The 17,279-nt window shown below is 39.1% G+C and overlaps 1 protein-coding gene across 1 annotated transcript in view; it reads right to left on the bottom strand.

Moving 5' to 3' along the window:
* Positions 1-6,737: 6,737 nt before the first annotated feature.
* cntn3a.2 (contactin 3a, tandem duplicate 2) overlaps positions 6,738-17,279 on the bottom strand; it is a 31,819-nt gene continuing 21,277 nt past the window's right edge. The window contains exons 15-23 of the mRNA XM_086142006.1: positions 13,849-14,007; positions 11,747-11,896; positions 11,551-11,621; positions 10,820-11,054; positions 10,261-10,370; positions 8,855-9,041; positions 8,648-8,760; positions 8,359-8,527; positions 6,738-7,277 (exon numbers count right to left, since the gene is read on the bottom strand). Of these exons, the coding sequence (XP_085998132.1) occupies positions 7,180-7,277; positions 8,359-8,527; positions 8,648-8,760; positions 8,855-9,041; positions 10,261-10,370; positions 10,820-11,054; positions 11,551-11,621; positions 11,747-11,896; positions 13,849-14,007 (1,292 nt within the window). The 3' untranslated portion in view covers positions 6,738-7,179. The remainder of the gene's footprint in view (positions 7,278-8,358; positions 8,528-8,647; positions 8,761-8,854; positions 9,042-10,260; positions 10,371-10,819; positions 11,055-11,550; positions 11,622-11,746; positions 11,897-13,848; positions 14,008-17,279) is intronic.

Here is a 17,279-nt window from a genome sequence, read left to right as displayed (position 1 = left end):
CTTCTCTCAGACTAGTTTGTATGGTTCATCAACTTTATCCCTCTATAGTTGCCTCAATTCTGCACATCCTCCTTAATCTTAAAAATTGGGCATCACAGTTCTTCTCCATTCCTCAGTTATCTTCTCACTCTCTAAGATCCTGCTGAATAATCTAACTAGAAACTCTACCACTGCCTGTCCTAGACACTTCCATACCTCCATGGGTATATCCTCAGGACGAAAAACCTTTCCACTCTTCATCCTCTTCAATGCCCTCCTCACTTCACTTTTACTCATCTCTGCTACGTTGTGGTCTACAATAGCCACCTCTTCTACCCTTCCCTCTCTTTCATTTTCCTCATTCATCGGCCCTTCAAAGTACTCTTCCCATCTTCCCATCACTCTTCTGGCATTTGTCAAGACATTTCCCTCTCTATCCTTAATCACGCAGACCTGCTGCACATCCTTTCCATCTCCATCTCTCTGTTTTTCTAACCTGTATAAATCATTCTCTCCCTCCTTACTCTCCAACCGAGCATACAAGTCATTGTGCGCCTTTTGTTTCGCCTATGCTACCTCTATCTTTACATTACGCTGTATATCCCTGTACTCCTGTCTGTTCTCTTCAGTCCCCTCAGTGTCCCACTTCTTCTTTGCTAACCGCTTTCTCTGTATATACTCCTGCACATCTTCATTCCACAACCAAGTCTCCTCATCTACTTTTCCTTCCAGATGATACTCTCCTATCTGTCTAGTAACTGTAGTTGTCCAGTTGTCTAGAAGCTCTCCCTGACCACCCAGTGCCTTTCTCAACTCCCCCCTGAAAACCATACAACACTCCTCCATTTTCAGCTTCCACCACTTTGTCCTCTGCTCTGCCTTTGTCCTCTTGAGCTTCCTTGTCACCAGTCATCCTACAAACCACTATCCTATGCTGTCTGGCTACACTCTCACCTACAGCTACTTAGCAGTCACTGATCTCTTTCAGGTTACCTCGACTATACAAGTACTATTCTACCTGTGTGCTCCTACCTGCCTCCTATAAGTTACCCTATGTTCCTGTCTTTCCTGGGAAAAAAGTGCTCACTACAGTCATTTCCATCATTTTTGCAACGTCTACCACCATCTGTCCCTCTGTGTTCCTATACTGGATACCAAATCTGCCCATCACTTCTTTATCTCCTCTGTTGCTCGGACCAACATGCCCAGTGAAGTCTGCACCAATTACCAATCTCTCATCTCTGGGGATATTCTGCATCACTTCATCTAACTCATTCCAGAACTTCTCCTCAAACTCACATCTAACCTGCGGGGCATAGCCAATCAAAAAACTGAGCATCACACCTTCAATGTTCAGTTTCAGACTCATAAGTCTATTTGACATTCTTTTCACCCTCAGAACATTCATGACAAATTCCTCCTTCAAGGTAACTCCTATTCTATTTCTCTTCCTGTCAGTACAATGATAGTGCAACTTGAAGAACTGCTCCTAAGCTTTAGGAGCAGTTTAGGAGTAAGCTCCTAGCCTTACTACCTTTCCCCCTGGTCTCCTGGACAGTATATCCACCTTCCCTCTCTGCATCATGTCAAGCAACTTCCCCTTTTCCAGTCATAGTTCCGAAATTCAAAGTCCTTACTCTCAGTCCCAAACTCTTGCCTTTCCTCTTCTCTCTCTGCTTCCGAACACACCTTCCTCCTCTCCTTCTTCGACTCACAGTAGCCCAATTTCCACCAGTGCCCTGTAGGTCATCCGTACCAATGGCGGTTGGTGTTAACCCGGGCCTTGACCGATCTGGTATGAGATTGTTAAGTTTGATTCGCATGTTTGGAAGTTTTATGCCGGATGCCCTTCCTGACGCAACCCTCTGCATTTATCTGGGCTCGGGACCGGCTCAGGGAGACACTGGTCCAGGCCTCCCTGAGGCTAGCTCAGGGAGACACTGGCCTATGCCGCCCTGAGGCTGCATTGTTTCAATCTCATGCATGAGTGGAATATTTTAAAACTTCCAATAATATTAAGTATCCCTAAAAATGAAGCGCTATGACAAGCATAAAGTAGCAGAAAATCAAAATAATATTTTTATGTGGGCTCTTGAGAAACTCTGAGTTGTGTTTGAGTGTGGCACCATTACTCTACTGGAAATATTGTTTCAGGTCCAAATGGTGAAATGTTTCAATAAATGTATTCGCTTTGATATTTTACAAACTGGTGAGGTTGTACAATGTCAAAAATAAGAACATTGTCATTAACATCTTGTTTATTCTGATCTCCTTTGTCAGGAATATAATGCTGCGACACTGCAGGCAGGGCTTATCTTCCACTGTGCTGGTTATTTCATGCTCCGACTGACTTGCTGCACCAGGATGATAAAAACATGTGGGGGCAGCATTGACATTTGCTTTCTGTAGCAACTTTGCCACAGTATCTGCACTGTGTTGCAAGAAGAAGGGGATTGAAAATATGCAGCGGTTACATTTTATCGTTTTGCAGTTTTCAGCAATAAAGTGCATGCACACACTATGTTACACTATGTTAACACCCTGTCTCTGGTTTAAGAGAAAGTAAAGGTATCCTGGTGTGATCAGTGGTCAATAGAATGAGAAGAGCCAATGCTGCGGTATTGACACAGCAGCTCATTATGGATGATCTGTGGTGCACAAGAGAAACCTCTCTTTTCTTCACTTCCCCTCCTTATTGATCTGTTCATGGGGTCCTTTTCCTCTTATTATCTTAAAAGCATCTCTGCAACGCTGGATGAATCAATATTTCGATGTAGCTCCGCACGTCATTCCGTTGTTTTAGTGGAAAAGTATCTAAATTTTGGGACATGCTCAAATGAACCAAAGAAATTAAACTGCTTTTTTTGCAAACACAAGCTAAAGGCAAACTGCGCACAAACATACATATATGCACACACACGCACGGGCATTACATGTTATCAACACCACATGTGATAAAACCCTCTATTTATATATGAAAGGGAGATATTGGCAAATCTGCCAAAACCCAGTTGTTAGTGTTCCTCATCCCTGAATTAACCATTATTGCTACCATTTACTTGCATTTAAATGCTTTCCATATTATTTTGCATTTCATAGCTTTCATCTTGCCCCATGGCTCTACTCAAATTCCGCCTCCAGTAAAACACTTAGCTTTTGAAGCTCGAAATTACACAGTGTCATATGAATCCCCCTCTGCCCCCCCCCCAAAAAAAGGCACACACTTGTTTGTGAACAGTTTTATTAACTCCCTCATTTAGAAAACACAAATGCACCAAACAATATCATACATGCACAGCTTCAGCATATCAAGATCAGCTGATGACTTTTCAATGTGAAAATGTTACTGTCACAATCTCACAGAGATCACCTGAACATCAAAATACCGAGGAGTCAACAGAAAGGCCAAGCGTTGTCACCCAGGGCTCCAATTAAGCCTTCTTTCCCAATAATTTTTTGTGGAATTATTGATCTTGGTGACTATTTTTTTCATTTCCTGATCAATTACACCTTTCTGACCTTTCAAGATCGAGTAGCAAGAAAGTTGGAAAGCTGTACTGGTATAAAAAGGCAAAATGTACTGATAGATAGCACTACTTATATTATTTCACATGTACTGCCAAACTACCTTGTAACAGGTAGTGCTTGTGTAACTGCACCAAAAGGCTGAGTTTGACACTGTTGCAGCTGCTAAAGAAACATTACCCCCCACTCAGTATTTTACATATATTTTTTCAAAAACTGGCTTTATCTGAGAACTCCTGTTGAAAGTAGGACACCACAGTTTGCCCTCCCAGCAGAGGATGTTTCTTCAAAACACACCAAAACACATACAGTGTATGCATTATACCGTATGAAGGCAAAAAGAATAAAAAAGATCTAATCATGTGGCTTTTAAGTGAGCCAACTGTGACTCTTCTTTCTTAAAGCAACACTTGACCTTTGTGCAGATTTGGTGAAGAAAACCAAACAGAAAAAACAACCTAGCGAACATAAGAAAAAAAAAATCAAAGCAGTAATAGTGTGAGAGCTTTACAGCTCTCGCATTAATTAAAATATCTCCACAGTACTGTTACATTACAAAACAAAGAGGTTAGCAATGCTTCTACTGGATTTATCCACAATTACAGTTCATTAACTGTGTATTGTTGTTTTTTTATGTTCAGTATAATCAGTAGGATGCATCTCCTGTGTAAACATTTGTAAGTATAACAATGACATTCCTTGATGGAAAAAAAATATATATAAATTAACAAGACACGAAGCCACAAAAACAACAAAGTAGGAGCTCTCCGGAAGTTATTAACACCCATCGGGAAATTAAACAATTAATTCTCACATTTAATACAAATCTTATCTTGCAGGCCTCACATGACCTGGAATTCTAGAGCTTTTTCACTTGTTCTTTTGCACTGGCAAGAATTTGACGGAAAAGCAGATATTTCAACTTTATTTTTCTATCTCCAATGGCGACCTTGTATTCTTTTATTTGAAAATTCCCAGCTCTTCAGCTGCCCACATCCCTGAACCAAGGTTAAGAACAAAAAAGGAGATTGAAATGCGTTTTTCCAAACAGCAGAATGGTCTTGAAAACACACCTAACATGGCAAGGTACTGTAGGCTTTCTGTTACGAGCGCACACACACACACACACACACACACACACACACACACACACACACACACACACACACACACACACACACACACAAGCAAACTAATCTTTCCCTCATCATCTTGATGAGATTGTCCTGATTTATCCCTTTTAAATTCTGACATATTATTCTTGTGTGGGTGTCACTGGTGTCATTACTTCCATGCCCTTAAGGGTCTGTTCTAATTCATTAAGATACTTTAATGTCTTCTAAATCATGGCACATATTAGGCTTTCCATTCATCATGTCAGACTCTTGTGACATATGCTGCCACATTTCTGATCAATCTGCTTCAGTTCAGGGATATCAAAAAGGTAGACGAAAGTAAGCAGTGACCCTTTGCTGAAATATGAGCAGTGACAACATAAATCACATAAAACACTGGATTTATGGAGTATTCAAACACAGCTGAACATACATTGTGCCAAATACTGTTCAAGATGGTTGATTTTAATATCACACTTGTACAATTGGCAGGACTTTGAATATCTCATCTTGATCGCAATGAGATGCGTTGTGTAGCAAAGCAAAAGTGTATTGCCAGATGGATTCATTACTGATGCGTTGATGCATTGATTGAATGTCCTATCAAGTATGTAGTTTATAGAATCTAAAACAAGTAACATTTTAGGATTACTTCCAGTCTTGCGGCAATGAAGTGCACAAAACCTAAAAATTCTGCAGCTTTGTCACCATTTTATACTCATACTCAGGTTACTCTAGCAAGGCATAGTTTGCAAATATTGAAAAACATGAATATCAACACTTAAATACCCCATTTTAATGACGCATTATCACAGACAATAATCAATACGATGATGTATTGCCCGGCTCTCTTCTTAGGTATTGGTTTGTCGGGGGCTGGACAAAATGATCAGACAGGCCAAAGGTTCAGGAGAGGTGACTCTATAGAGCTGATCTACAGGTCAAATGTGAAGTTTGAATTTAGATGCTCAATGAATATTAATGTCACTTACAATTCAAGTGTTAAATGAATCACTTTCTCTTACCAACTTTTGAGGACATTGGTGTTGCCTACAGCCATACAGCCAGCCAGAATAACAGGAACTGAGTAGTAATTCTGGAAAAAAAACGAAAACAGAAAAAAATGCTTCTCTGACATCAGTCCCTCTCATATATTTTATCGATATTTAATATGGCTATTATTGTAAAATGGCCATTATAATTTAATCCTGCGTTGGTTTATGGTTGGGGTGGGTTGTCTGAAGAGAGAAATGTGTGCTTTTTGACCTCTTCATGTTCAAATGGCAAGTTGTAAATAAGGAGGAAGGATACACATTGATGCTGACTTACTTGCAAATGTTGAATTTAACATTACTGTGTGTTTAATTTGTTGGAATGTGGATTGTTCTTATAGAAACCCCAGTTGAGAACAGAAAGTTCCGATTATGTTTTGAATTTATATTCTTTTCTTGTAAAAATTAATACGTTTTTAACACTCTAGGATGCCCGTGGCCATCGTTCTTTGGCATCAAATGAGGAAATCTGTTTTTAACCTTGTTAAATTGGAGTAGATGGGTAAAATATAATTAACTGTGTAAGGAGTTTAAAATGTTCCAATTACAAAAGCGAATAGCACGGTATGTTCTGAGTAAACATTCGCTGATGCAATTCCACACCCAAAACTGTCCTAATTGACAAATCTCACGCCCGTACAAGTTTTTTCCTGACAAATCACCGAGCTGATTACTGAATCATTTGTGTCGATGCACAGAATGTCACTGCACTTTTGCCCCACTTCTGGGATCTATTTGAGGAAAGAGTTATACCGCTGTCATCAATAAGTGCACTAAAAACTTTAGGGAGCCCTGATGATAGACCAAACTAGCTTTAATCAAATATTAAAAGGTAAATAAGGGGCTGATACTGGTGCTGAGAAGTGTTTTAGAAGTTTCAAACCAGGACACAACCAATTCTTGATGGACCATATAAAGATGAAGATGACTGTACATATCACTTGCTTCTATCAGTAAGCAATCAGTTATAAGAATCTCCAAAGGCACAGGTGTGTGTGAGGATGTGAGTGTGTTTGTGTGTGTGTGTGTGTGAGTGAGTGAATGGGAGTATTCGCCAATTCGGGTGGAGGGAGAAAATCTAAATGTTGAAAAATACAAAATACAACTTGTCACAAAGGCTTTTCGTAAAATAAACCGACACCTTCATTCATAAGAATCTATGTGGATGCTGAGAAAGCTTTTAGCCATCTTCGATATAACAAAATGAAGGCTGAAACTACTTTGGCACATGAATGGAAGTAAGGCATCTGTATCATTCTAGAGTCAAAGAAATATCAAAATGGAGCATTGCTACCAAGGGAGCAACAGATCTTCCTAAAAAGAGACCCAAACATCACTGGGTCTGACATCGTTCTCGCGCTGCCTCTTTCTTGCAAACCAACACAGTGAAATAGTGTGTAAACACTGTCAAAAAAAAAAACCAAGCAAAAAAAAAAAATAATAATCGAGACACAAATTAAGGGAAAATGATACTGAAGGCAGAATACAGAGCAGAGTTTGCCATCGTGTCACAAAGTTGATCTGAACGTTGATAGTGAGATGACCATGAGCAGTGAGAAGGGCGAGATATCAACATTGGAGGCTTTTGAGCCACGGGCGCTCATACCTGGAATACACAGACACACACACACACACACACACACACACACACACACACACACACACATACAGAAAGCCATTATTGTACAGAAATGATGTTGATTTGAAAATACTGTCCTATTTTTTCTTACTTCACATTTCTGCAGCTTTATCTGCAGACACGGCTGTAAACAGGCATCCAGAGATTTCTATACATAAACCAAACAGCTCTCTTGTGACTCTCACAGAACTACTAAGTAATAAAGGTACATTTATGACAGTGACTGAAAAGTAAAACCTTTATCGCTATATCTTAGTTTACAGGGACCAAGAGAGACACGCTGATTACATCCTTAATTTACTGGATTAATGTGAATGTACAAGCTCTTGTGGATCAATGGCCATTTTGCACTGATTACGCGATATCCTTATAAAACATTTTTCCATCTTCAAATAGCATTTATGCAAAAACCGAGTATTTTTGGAAGGTACTTATTTCTGTTAAACCAGCGGTTTACTTTTTTGCTTTATATCCTTCTTCGGGGGATACAAAGACTGATTAAAAAGATTACTGTTCAACAGCGGTTTGAAAGAAAAACAGTAGGAAATTCTATCTCTCAACTACTTTTTTTAAAAGATTCAAAGCAGAACAATGCAAATTAGTTTTAAAGCCTGAAAAAGAGCCCCCTGAACACTAAAACCATATTGATAACAAGAACGTCAACCTGAGATGGAGAAAAAATTCCTGCATATTTCTGCAAAATGTAAACCCTTCAAACCCTTTGGGGTAGGATGGAGACACAAGTGAGTGGAAGTCAGAGGACAGGATTTCCCTTTCAGAATTAACTAAAAAGTGACCTGGGTGAATAAGAAAAATAGAGCGGGTCTGAAAGATTATAGGTTCTTTAATCCACATATCAAATGCTGCTATTTTGCTGTCTTACTGAGGAAGATGGCAGCCTCAGTTCACCATTGCTGAAAAACTTTTAGGGAAACAGAATCCAAATCTGCAGCCATACTGTTTTTGCATCAGCAAGGTGATTCATTTGAACCCTTTTCCTCTTGCTATGTGAAAGCTAAAGCACGACAAAACAGATCAATAAACTTACTAAGATGTTGAATTCTAACGGGATCCGAAGCTGGGCCAAGACCCCCCTCACTCAACGTTTGTATGTAGATGATATAGTCGTCGTCGTCCACGAGAAGGGTCAGTTCCGCCGTTGAATTGGTTGTTGTCAGAGTGTTAAGCTCTTTGTGTTTACCTCTCCTGTATGACAGCTGCAAAAGACAGACAAAGTGAGTTAACGTATATTCTGAATACATTCTTACCACGTACGACTTGGAATCTTTATTGAAAAAGACGGTTTCATGCTTTCATCTGTTCTATGTGCAACTCACTTGGTATCCTGTAACTTCTGACTCAGATTCCATCGCTACCACAGGTTCCCAGTAAAGCGACAATTGTGACCCAATTAACGTCCATTCAACATTCAGGGGTGGTTGGGATGGCGCTGAGTGACATAATCGATAACATTTCAGCGCTATCATAACATCCCACTGACACAGAACGCATCGACTTTAACATATTCACCAGCTGAAACTTACGTGGCTTTTTTGTGGTGACATTGATCGCTGGAAGGAAAGGGCCCGTGCCCGCCGTGTTGAAGGCGCTGACTGTTAGGAAGTACTGTGTGTGTCCTGCCAAGCCACCCACTGTGACTGAGGTTTGATTCCAAGGTATTCTAACCTTCCCCATTGTCTCTGGCTTCGTGTCATCTTCCCAGTATGCCACCTACGTGAGAGAGAGTTTCTCCTATAGATATGCCTTCGGATTGTAACCTTATGTGTAAATTAGACGGGGGACCTAATTTATCACATTCAGCATTTCTGCAGTAGATTCTGGTGTCCCAGCGACAAGGATGTAATATTACATGATCACCATTGATTTCTTTCAGATATGCAGTGAATCTTTTGACCCTGCATTAAAAACCATTTATTAATGAAAAATATTCCTTGTCATGAACTTGACATGATGGAGAGTTATGATTAATTTTGGTAGAGGATATCTATATCAAATATATTTTATTCTTAATAATATTGTCAAAAAAATCTTTATCAAATGTTGGCAAGTTCCAAGATTAAAAAAAAAAAGCCATTGACTCAGAAAGCAGATGCACATCAACGTGACATATCAAGATGCTTTGCTCAACTAATTAATGAATCCATAGTGTATTGTATTTAATTTTCTGGTTAATCAAGTAGGTAATTTACGTTTGCTTTTAAATAGCAATATCATCAAAGCAACAAATAAAGTTACCATTGATAATGTAGGGACACGTCTTTTTACCCCATTTACACATAATTTTAAAAATCAACCTGCATTGCATTTTCTGTCATCATTACAAAATGTTAGCTTTTGTTCAGATAGCTCAGATGTGACTAGCACTGGGGCTGCGCAATTAATTGTTTAGTTTAATCAATTTGAGCTCAGTTTAATGACATTTAATCAATCTGCCCTTCTGCGATATTTAAATGCCAGGGGGCCAAAAAAATTCTCTTTCAAATTGAAAAGTTTACTTCTTTTATCTAAAGTAAATAAATAAAGTTAATAGTAAATAAGAACATTATTTTTCCATTGTTTTTGGAACGTAAAAGCTGCTCTGGTATATAAAGGGCCCTATTTTATTCCAACTCCAACATGCAGTCTGATGTAGTACTGCAGAATGGACTATCATGAGGCACTTTTTCAAGATACCCTGCAGCTGGCAGAAACATGAAAAGGTGTGGGGACGGGCAATTTTCTTTTGTTCTCTTGAAAACAGTTTGACATGTTTTCCTGTCATATTGGTACAAAGAACTATATAATTTTGGCTATAACAGCAACTCAACTGCCGTTTCCATGGCAATGAAAAGTTTGGAAGTAATGGCTGTGAGGTACAACAGTGGTGATGACAAGCATTTGAATCGTGTTGCGTGTGATTTCCATTTCCATTTGAAAGAGCGAAATGTACCTCATAGCCCAGAACCCTTTCAGGGGTGAAGGAGAGAGCCTGCCAATTCACCTCAATCTCAGAGGCTGAGACACTTCTGGCCCAAACTCCCGCTGGCATTCCACTTGGCTCTGAAAACAAGCAACAGGAGACTGAGCATTGCCGCCTTCGTACAAGAGCAAAGGCGAGGAGAATACATCTCCTCAATTTTTCATTTATTTATTTTTTTAAAACTACAGTACACTTCTTCAGTGAGTCATCACACACAGGTGCTGCTGGTAAATGCACTAACTCTTTAGCGCGGACTGACCCTCTCAGCATTGTGCGAGGAAGCACGGTTCCAAATGCCAAACTGATTTTCATTTGGGAATAGCATTTCAAAAGCACGGTGCTATTCTTGACGCATAATTTCAACATTGCATTTCAGAGCTCTTTTAACCCACCTGCCTTTCTCCATTGCTAATAGATTAAGAACTGAAAATAAAGAGATACTTCCATGACTACTCTCCTTTGTTGGTTTTGAGCTTTGAAAAAAAAAAAAAAACAACAAAAAACATCCCATTCCCCCTTATAGCCTTACCTATCTCTGCAGAATAGATGGTGACCACAGGACTGAAGGGGCCTTGTCCTTTGCTGTTGTAAGTGCCAACCTTGACATGAAATGGGGAGAAGGGCGCAATGCTGTCGTTGCGGTACACATACCGTGAAGCACCGGGAGCGGAGGTGGCCACGTGAGTCCAGCTACCTTCACCGAAGGCCCGGAAAGCAATGATGTAGCCAAAGCTCTCACCATTCTGTAGTTCTTCGGGGACGGGCTGAGATCGAAACACAAAACTATAGTGATATTAAAATATATACAAACTACTCACGTTCATCCCGCTGCTTGGCTGACAGAATCCCTACCCGCTCTCGTGATGTGAATGACCCACAAATTGCTTTTGCGACCCATTTGACAAAATGAAATGAGGAGTAAATTGGAATCAAATATATATCTTAGCTCATTACAGAATGTCTATGCATCTTTTAAAAAGTCAAGTTATTTCTGCTTATGTGGTGAAAACTCAAATAATGAGATGACATTAGCAAACTAATGACTTTTTCAATGACTCCGCTATACTTCTTGCTAGATGTATGCCTTGAGAATTGGTCTGAGCAGCACAAATACGTAACCTCATGAAGATAAATGTCAGATCCGCCGTTGTGCATACTGGTGCTGCCTCACATGCAGGGGAGTTGCAGAAAAAATATTAAGGACTTTAAAGCAAACCAAAGGCTATGTGAATAGACAAGACCATAAGACAGATGACTTACCTCCCATGTGATGACCAGCTCCGACCTGCTCCCACCTCCACCACCCACATCACCTGGCGCTGCATCAGGAACTACATAACACAAATCTGATTTATTACTCAATAAAAGAAAACTTCATAAATAATATGAGACAAGGGCTAGCGATGCCATGTCAGGCCAAAAATGAATGCTTAAAGGGAAACGCGAGAAGCTGTACCTGCATCTTCTGTCCTGGTCTTGACAGACACTGGACTAGGTTCTCCAGCCCCAACACTGTTTTTGGCCAATACCCGAAATTCATACTCCACCCAGGCGTTAAGGTCCACCACAGTGGCAGTTAGAGTGCCCCCATCAATTATTTCTGGGACTAATAAAAGCACAGAAATATAATACTCAATCGTAAACAATAGAGCCTAATTTCACAACGAAAACTAAAAACCTTAACATACAACCTGTAGAATGCACCCTTTGCTGCAGCTAGTCTAAGAAACCTAGGCGTATACTTCAGGGGTCTAAGCATTTGTATTCTGAGCTTGTCATTCTGAAGAGTGTGGAGAGCTACCAAGTGCAGTCTGGTGGTTGTTTACAAGGCTTTGCAGTGGCTGTGGACCTTGACTGGAATTCAAGGAGGTCAGTGACAAGAGATCTGGAGTCTAGCAACCATTTTTAAAGCAAACTTTTGGACTTGAACCAGACAGGCAGTTAGACAGAAAGATTGTTTATCAAACTGCAGTATGTATGATTAAGTGGGGCTTTAAATGAGATAATTAGGTCCTACATACTTTTAAAGTATTTGATCATTTGAAATGCCTTCCCTGATATAGCCTCTTGCAGAGTGAAAAATCGATTACATGAGTTATGGTTCCATTCTATTTAGTAAAAGAGTTGTTTCAGTGGGCCAGCGTGCACTAAACCAATGCCCTGGGCAGCAGAACGAGAACAGCAACGTCATTAATATTATTAATTAAACCTGTGTTTACCCGGCAGTGAAATGTCATAATGGCTTATAAAACATAAAGGGGGACAATTCATGATAAAGTATTCATCACACTGATTTACTTGGCATTACTTTTTCCACTTCACTTCCTACTTTACATTTTAAAGTGGGATATAGCTTTCTAGATTGGTATAGTATGAATTATTTAAATGTGTGTTCTATTTTGTTAGGAATTTCACTGGCAAAGCTGCAGTACTATTTTTGGGTGTTACGGAACAGTGGTTCTCCAACATTTTCAATTTGTACATCCCCTGTTAGCATCCTCTTTGTCCAAATAACTCCTTGCCTTCAACCCACCTGGCTCTTTATTTTGTCACCTTGTGAAAAATAAATCAATATGGATTGCATGAAAACCAAAGTGTGCCCTTATAGGACTATTTATAATTTATCATAAACATATATATATATATGTTTATGATATATATTCATTAAGTTTTATTATATATATACATTGTGGAACCGTCTGCTTCTCGACATCAGGTAGGCCTGTTTCGTGGACACCTAAGCTGAAGACCTGCTTGTATGCCGCTTCACATGAATCCTGAGCGGTGTTGTTGAGTTTTCTATTTAATTATTTTATCTATTTATTTATTTTACAGCTGACAAAGTGGCGGTGTGGTAAGGGCTTCTGCCTCACAGCAAGACAGTCCCTGCTTTCTGGTTGCATCCCGACAGGAGGCTTTTCTGTGTAGAGTTTGCATGTCCTCCTCACGTCTTTGTGGGTTTCTTCCACATACTTTGGGGTCCTCCCAAAACCCAAAATCATGCACCGATAGTAGCCTATCTGGAAACATCTAGACCCATTGTGTCCCTCACTGCAGGGTTGACGTAATGAATGAATGAATGTGTATTTTTTCCCATTATTCTGATTTGACAAATATGTTATTCTTGATCTTTTTATTATTATAAACCTTTTTTTTATCAACAGCATTCTTTCAGATCTCTCCTTGTGCACCTGTAGCACTACATATAACACTAGGGCAGCATGTACATGTAGGGTGAGTTACAATGCTACAGATGAACAAATTAAAGTAGACTACTATGATGTTTTTCATTAATCATGAAATCAAAATCATCATACTTGATTAATACAAATAATAAATATACGTAAAACCCATCGTATCTGAAATGAGACGAAAGACTTTTACAGCAGAATTTTGGAGAGAAACACCGATGTACATTCAGGTTCTTGAACGTCACCACTCCCCATTAGATCCCTCATGCATCTCCCTTTGCAGATAATCTCTTCGTACAGATCTGTGAATTGCAGGGGTAGACTTTGATGTGCGAGAGATGAAAATGCATCTTTAAACACTGCCTACCTGTGTTAACCCTCTGCCAGCCCACAGTGAATGGGGTCCTGGTTTGGATGAGATAATTGATTATGGGGCTGCCATTGTCTCTCCCAGGGCTCCAGGTCAGCTGCGCTGTGCTGTCTGTCACCTCTTCCACTGTCACTGAGTCTGGGGGGCTGGGAGGGCCTGGCTCAATCACATAAACAGACATTGACGTACACATCATAAAATATCAAAATAAGCGGTCATTATGTGTTTGTGTGCATGTGTGTGTCAGTGTCAGTGTGAATTAATTAACAAATAAAATTATCGCCCAGCTCTCAAGAACAGCCATGATTCCAGGGAATAGATCAACTGAATTGTGCAAGGGATTGCTGTGCAAAGATGGTAGCTTTTGACACTTTTCAATGAAAACTAGCAACAGAAAAACACTTTGTGAAGTTCGGGGTAAAATTAGAATAATGCCCTTCACAGGGAATTAACAGTTAATTCAAGATTTATCCTCTAATATTCACTCAACTTGCAATCTTTCCCTTCCATGGCCCCCCAAGTAATTGATCGATGAAACAGCAGCAGTAGTAAGTAGATGCAGGGATTTGAATTAAAAAGTAAACGTGTGAAAAAGGGCCTTGTGGTGCTGAAGAACCACACTTTTATCATTCATTTTCATTATCCCACAAGTTGAGAGTTGTGATGTTTTATTTTCACCTCATCTACTGTTTCCTTTTCTAATGAACGTGTCATCTTATCAAAATAATAGACCACTGGAGAGCTGTGAGGCAGACCGCAGCATTATAACGCTCCAAGCTCTTTTCTCACTCCTCACTGCCCAACAACTAAAGTCATTTCTAATCTCCTGCATAATATATATTGTGATTTTTTTCGAAAGAGTTAATTATTTTTACATTTTCAATCCTTTTAAAAACAAACCATTTTACTATTACGGCTCTAAAGTTCATCTGCACTACAAATGCGCTCAACATGCATACAAAGTGAGGTGTTGCTGCACTAGGACTGTTTATCCAGACACATACATTCACCCTTAAAGCCCTAGCTTTTGAGATATTGATCTCCGTAAAACTCATTAGTGGCTCCTGATAGAAAAAAAAAATCCCTGATACACTGGCCTCATTAATACATATTAATGGAGCACACAATCAAGGATCAATTCCTGATCCTCTTAATTATATTTCACTGGATGAAGCGAGAAGATGCTGTTAGTGTCTTGAGGGTGTTCACATAATCTGTTATTAATATGGACAGACTGTCTGGGATTTTGCAGTGAACTTGGCTTACGGCTAATGAATATCTGTCAGCTGTATGGATACTTATAGCCTCAGCAACATCATTGCATTTCAGTTTGGCACAAATAATAAAGGATATCACAAATATCAAAAGAAAATGTCAATAAGAAAATCTTTAAATGTGATGAAGATACTGATCAAACACAGAATTGAACCTATGTAAAATATATTATATACAATATATTTTCTTCTAAGACACTGAATATGATGCTGTAACTGTCAAAACATGCAAAAGTGTTCAGTAAGCAGTTTAAATCTCATGTCCCTGACCTTCTCAAAAGCCAATTCAAATCATCGGCAAGTTTACGTAGCTGTTGTGCTACATGAAAAAACATTTGGTTGCTATTTAGAAAAGGATTCTAACTGATCATTCAGGTGTCATCGTGTCTGGAGTGATTATCACTGACATTCAGTGTAGTTTTTGTTTAAAATTACTTTGCTCCAATATTATTACATGATTACAGGAATGTATCTGCTGACAATAACCAAATGTTCCTGTTAATGAGGGAACAATCGTTAAAGCAGTGTCTCCAGGGAATACACACACACACACACACACACACACACACACACACTCACTTATAATCATCATCATCATTGCATTATTCAGATTGTTATCTTAGTATTAAAATTGCATTTCCAAGCCCTTTTAATTCACCAGGGAAGGATACATGTGGATTTGTTTGACCATCTTCAGGAATTCCTTAAGAGAAATACTGGTGAGTAGTATTTTTTTTTTATGTTTAGAAATGTTATGGAAAATCTCAAGTTTTCAGATATTCAAGCTAATATATACATATATATATATATATATATATATATATATATATATATGTATATATACACACACACACACACACACACACAGTATATATATATATATATATATGTATGCTGAAACAAACAAAACCCTGAGAATTTGTTTTCAGGAGAGTCAAAAAATCATTATTTGCCTTTGGCTTTGTGCTTTATAAAACCATTTTGATCATGCCAGCTAACTGAGCTTTCCGCTTGGGTCAAACCACCTCCATTGTTTCTGTCAGTCCAGCTTTTCAACTTCTACCCAATGCTCTCTCTGCGGGTCACCTCCAAAATCTTTTCTGCCTGCCCTCTTACCGGCTCCACGTTCACATCCCTGGCTGCTCTTTGAAGCCTCTCAGCTCTTTCGCCACGGCCATTTCAACATTTATTTGACAAAAAAATACCCCTATTTTACTTTTGCACTATGCCTCTTACTTCTTATTTTTGTATTCATTTAAACGTATAGTTACCATGACTTACTGCTATAGTACATTAGAATCATTAAATGTACAACAACAACAAAAAAAATCTTTGTAATTGGACTCCATATTCAAGGAAAGGTAATCTTTGCCAGCAGTAGCTGATTTTCTGTCTCGGTTCATGATCTGATCCCATTTGATCTGAGGAATGACACTTACATGACAGCTGCCATGAGGGCGACTTTTCAATAATGCACACACTGAGTCACACACGAGTTCCTCTGTAGCTGATATTGGGCCAAGAAGTTCTCATGGTCTTGCAATCGCCTCTACTCAAGACACACTCCTATTTTATCTCAGTCATCAGCCAATCTGAAAGCCTATTAATACTCTGTGCCTACCAGATCTTCTACATGCCAAAGTGAATAACTGGCGGGTATCTTTACAAGATAGAGCTATGGATTCAACCTTTTCAAAGCTTGACACTCGAATCATCCCTCACCTCGTCTGACATTTAACATATTTGTGTAGTGTCAATTTGCTGGGCTATTTGGCATATTGATCACAGCGAGACACATTCCTCCTCACCCTCTGCAAGCGTTATGAATCAGCCATAACATCGAACAAAACTTGTCCTACTTAGAACTACCCAATGTATTTGCTGACAAATTGTCTCTCTGGAGCTATACATACTGCATGAGTGAGCACACACAAGCATCCAAGCATCCCGCTGTCAAATAAATCCCAATTTTGAGTATTGTTGTTAAAAATTAAAAAAAAGAGGTAAAAAAAATATATATATCTGCCAAGTTTTAACAACTTTTTTAAAAGTTTTGTGTCACGACAAACATCTGTACTGGTAATATAAAAAAAATACAATAAAAAAAACCTGTGGTACTGGAGGTAATCATGTGATTCATAAATAAAAGATAAC

The sequence above is a fragment of the Fistularia commersonii genome, chromosome 34, assembly GCF_037954325.1.
Source record: "Fistularia commersonii isolate RoL2024-O1a breed Wild chromosome 34, RoL_Fcom_v1.0, whole genome shotgun sequence".
In the NCBI taxonomy this organism is placed as follows: Eukaryota; Metazoa; Chordata; class Actinopteri; order Syngnathiformes; family Fistulariidae; genus Fistularia; species Fistularia commersonii.
This window is presented reverse-complemented; position numbering and strand designations above follow the sequence as displayed.